Source organism: Triticum dicoccoides, chromosome 3B (assembly GCF_002162155.2).
Source record: "Triticum dicoccoides isolate Atlit2015 ecotype Zavitan chromosome 3B, WEW_v2.0, whole genome shotgun sequence".
Lineage (NCBI taxonomy): Eukaryota > Viridiplantae > Streptophyta > Magnoliopsida > Poales > Poaceae > Triticum > Triticum dicoccoides.
The window spans coordinates 51,843,150-51,845,444 of record NC_041385.1 but is presented as its reverse complement, the minus strand read 5'-3'; the positions used below and the strand labels follow the sequence as shown (position 1 = coordinate 51,845,444).

Sequence of the window (2,295 nt, the reverse complement as noted above, 5' to 3'; positions counted from 1 at the left end):
CTCCCAATCACATAGCATGCTCACCATTTTCACCATGGATGTAAAACGGCCGCAGCCCTTGAACAGGATTACCCAATAGAACCAGGACCAAACTGCCACACATGTTTTTTCGAGGGAGGACCAAACTGCTACTTCCCACCTCTGGGCAAGCTTCATTCGGAAGTGGAAATTCTCAGAACTGGAGGACACTCACTGCGAAACAACCTGCAGTCCTCCTATAAAACCCACCCAATCCCCACCCGTCTGAAGCACCATCCGCCACTTCCCCGTGTTGCTATCTTCCACCGGCAGGTGAAGCCGACGGTGTCTTTCCTTTCATCCCCCAAGATGGCAGCGAGGCAGTGGGTCAGGTGGGAGGAGGAGATCTTGCTGGAGGACGATGATGAACACCACACGGAGTGCTTCTACCTCCGCTGCGCCCCACTCCTGGGCGGTGGTGTGAGCGAGAGGGATCTGGCGGTGGTGGGTAAGTATTGTCCGGACCCAGCCCCCGGGAACATGGTGTACTCGGCGGACCCGCAGTTCCTGCGGTTCCTCAAGGAGGGAATAACCTGTGACTCAGTGTTGGCTATGGGGGTGACGGTGCGGGTGGAGATCACCCAACTCAGCTGGAATTCCAGGAAGGAGGTTATCGACTGGCTCAACTTGCTCATCTCAGGTATTCGATTCGATAAGCCATATAGATCTTGTGTACGTTCTCCTTTTTGTCCATTCATGTCCTGTGGTGAAATTTTTCTGGTGATTTTAGATCAGGCCGCTAGAATTAAGTTTCACTATGCATCTCCGCCACTATCCCGTACGTCATGCTTTTGTTCCGTCCAGGACAAGGGATCTTTGGGATATCTTTTGTCTAATCTAATAGATAGATAGATCTACTCCTCTTTTGTCAAGACGACAAGTAATTAACTTGTTAGATATCGAGGGGCCTATGTTCTATCGTGGCTAGTTTGCTAGATCTGGTTTATGCCTTTCTTTCCTTTTACTTTTGTGTGTTGGGTTAACTTATGTGTTTCCTTTAATTTGTGTTAGTCTTGTGAGGCCAATATGTGGAGAGAGGTTAATTTGCTTTAACTTATTTGTTTTCAGAAAGCAGCGGCCAGGCATCCAATGGAGGTGCTGCTAACCCGGTGAACTCAGTGCCTGTGCAAGAGATCTGCATAACCAACGAACAGGCCCCTGTCCCTGCTATCGACGAACAGCAAGTGATCCACCTGACTATGTCTGACGACTAAAGTCAGTAGCAGGGGATATGAAGTCTGGCATTTACTTTCAATCGTGAACTGTTATTTCTCAAAGATTTCGTGCATTCGCTTCTTGATGCGTGCTCTTTCAGATCCATTCTCGACAGAGATCAGTTGTTTGTACTTTCTGAATTTCAAATAAGTGAGACATTATATTCCTAGTCTATTTTACTCAGCTTTGGTGTCTGTTTACTTGTCTGAAATTCTTGTTTTTTCTTTCTTCCTGGAATACACCAAGCTTCCTTTCTCAAATAAGGAGGAATACACAAAGGGGTTCAGTCCCTCTTTCCGTTGGTCCCCTTATTTTAGGATGAGGATCGAGGAAACAATATACATTGAAATACCCATAATAAAGCAAATCTTCCACAAAAATATACGAGTTGGACAGAAACGTGCGACTATTTCTAGCAATATTAAGTAGACCCAGATTGTTTGGTACCAGCGTTATTAAGTACTTCTAGCTAAGAATCGATGTGCAACATGTGTGTGAACCTATTAGTACTTCTGTATATAGGGCGAGTCAGATTATTTGATCCGTATCTGATATGATTGTATGCTGCCACAGATACCCATACAGATCGGCCTGCACATCTGCATACTCTAGTATGATGTTCCAGTGCTGAGTGTCAACATATGTGGTATGTTTCATTTAGAACATCTCCATTAGGCGGTCTATATGTAAAAATAACTAACTATTGGATCTTCGGAAGCAAAAAACAGCTCTCCAATAGATGGTCCATATGGAAAAAAAATTACATCTCCACCTCCCGGAGATGTAAAATACAACACCTCACGGTGCAAATTTACATCTCCGGAGGCAGGAGATGTAAAAACCGCGGCCGCGTGCCAACGTCCAGCTGCCCTTCGGTTCATTTCCTCCCTTCTCCCTCCCGCCCGCCACCGCCCCGCCTCGCCCCTACCCCAGCCGCCCCTCGTAGATCCAGCCTCGCCCCTACCCCAGCCGCCGATTCCACCCCGCCTAGGCCGCCGCCCGCCTTCATACGGGCAGATCGGGCCATCGCCGCACCGCGCTGCGCCGGCCCCGTCCGCCTCC

The 2,295-nt window shown here is 48.1% G+C and overlaps 1 protein-coding gene across 1 annotated transcript; it reads left to right on the top strand.

Moving 5' to 3' along the window:
- The first annotated feature begins 234 nt into the window (after window positions 1–234).
- LOC119280733 lies at window positions 235–1,421 on the top strand. Its single transcript, XM_037561481.1, has 2 exons — window positions 235–658; window positions 1,087–1,421. The coding sequence occupies exons 1-2, from the start codon at window positions 328–330 to the stop codon at window positions 1,230–1,232; spliced, it is 477 nt and encodes a 158-aa protein (XP_037417378.1). The 5' UTR covers window positions 235–327; the 3' UTR covers window positions 1,233–1,421.
- Window positions 1,422–2,295: the final 874 nt, after the last annotated feature.

What these genes read in the sequence shown, in the direction of transcription:
- LOC119280733 (XM_037561481.1), top strand. Translation starts at nt 328, where the DNA reads ATGGCAGCGAGGCAGTGGGTCAGGTGGGAGGAGGAGATCTTGCTGGAG. An exon ending in GCTCAACTTGCTCATCTCAG is followed by an intron (nt 659 to 1,086) that starts GTATTCGATTCG and finishes ATTTGTTTTCAG; the next exon opens with AAAGCAGCGGCCAGGCATCC.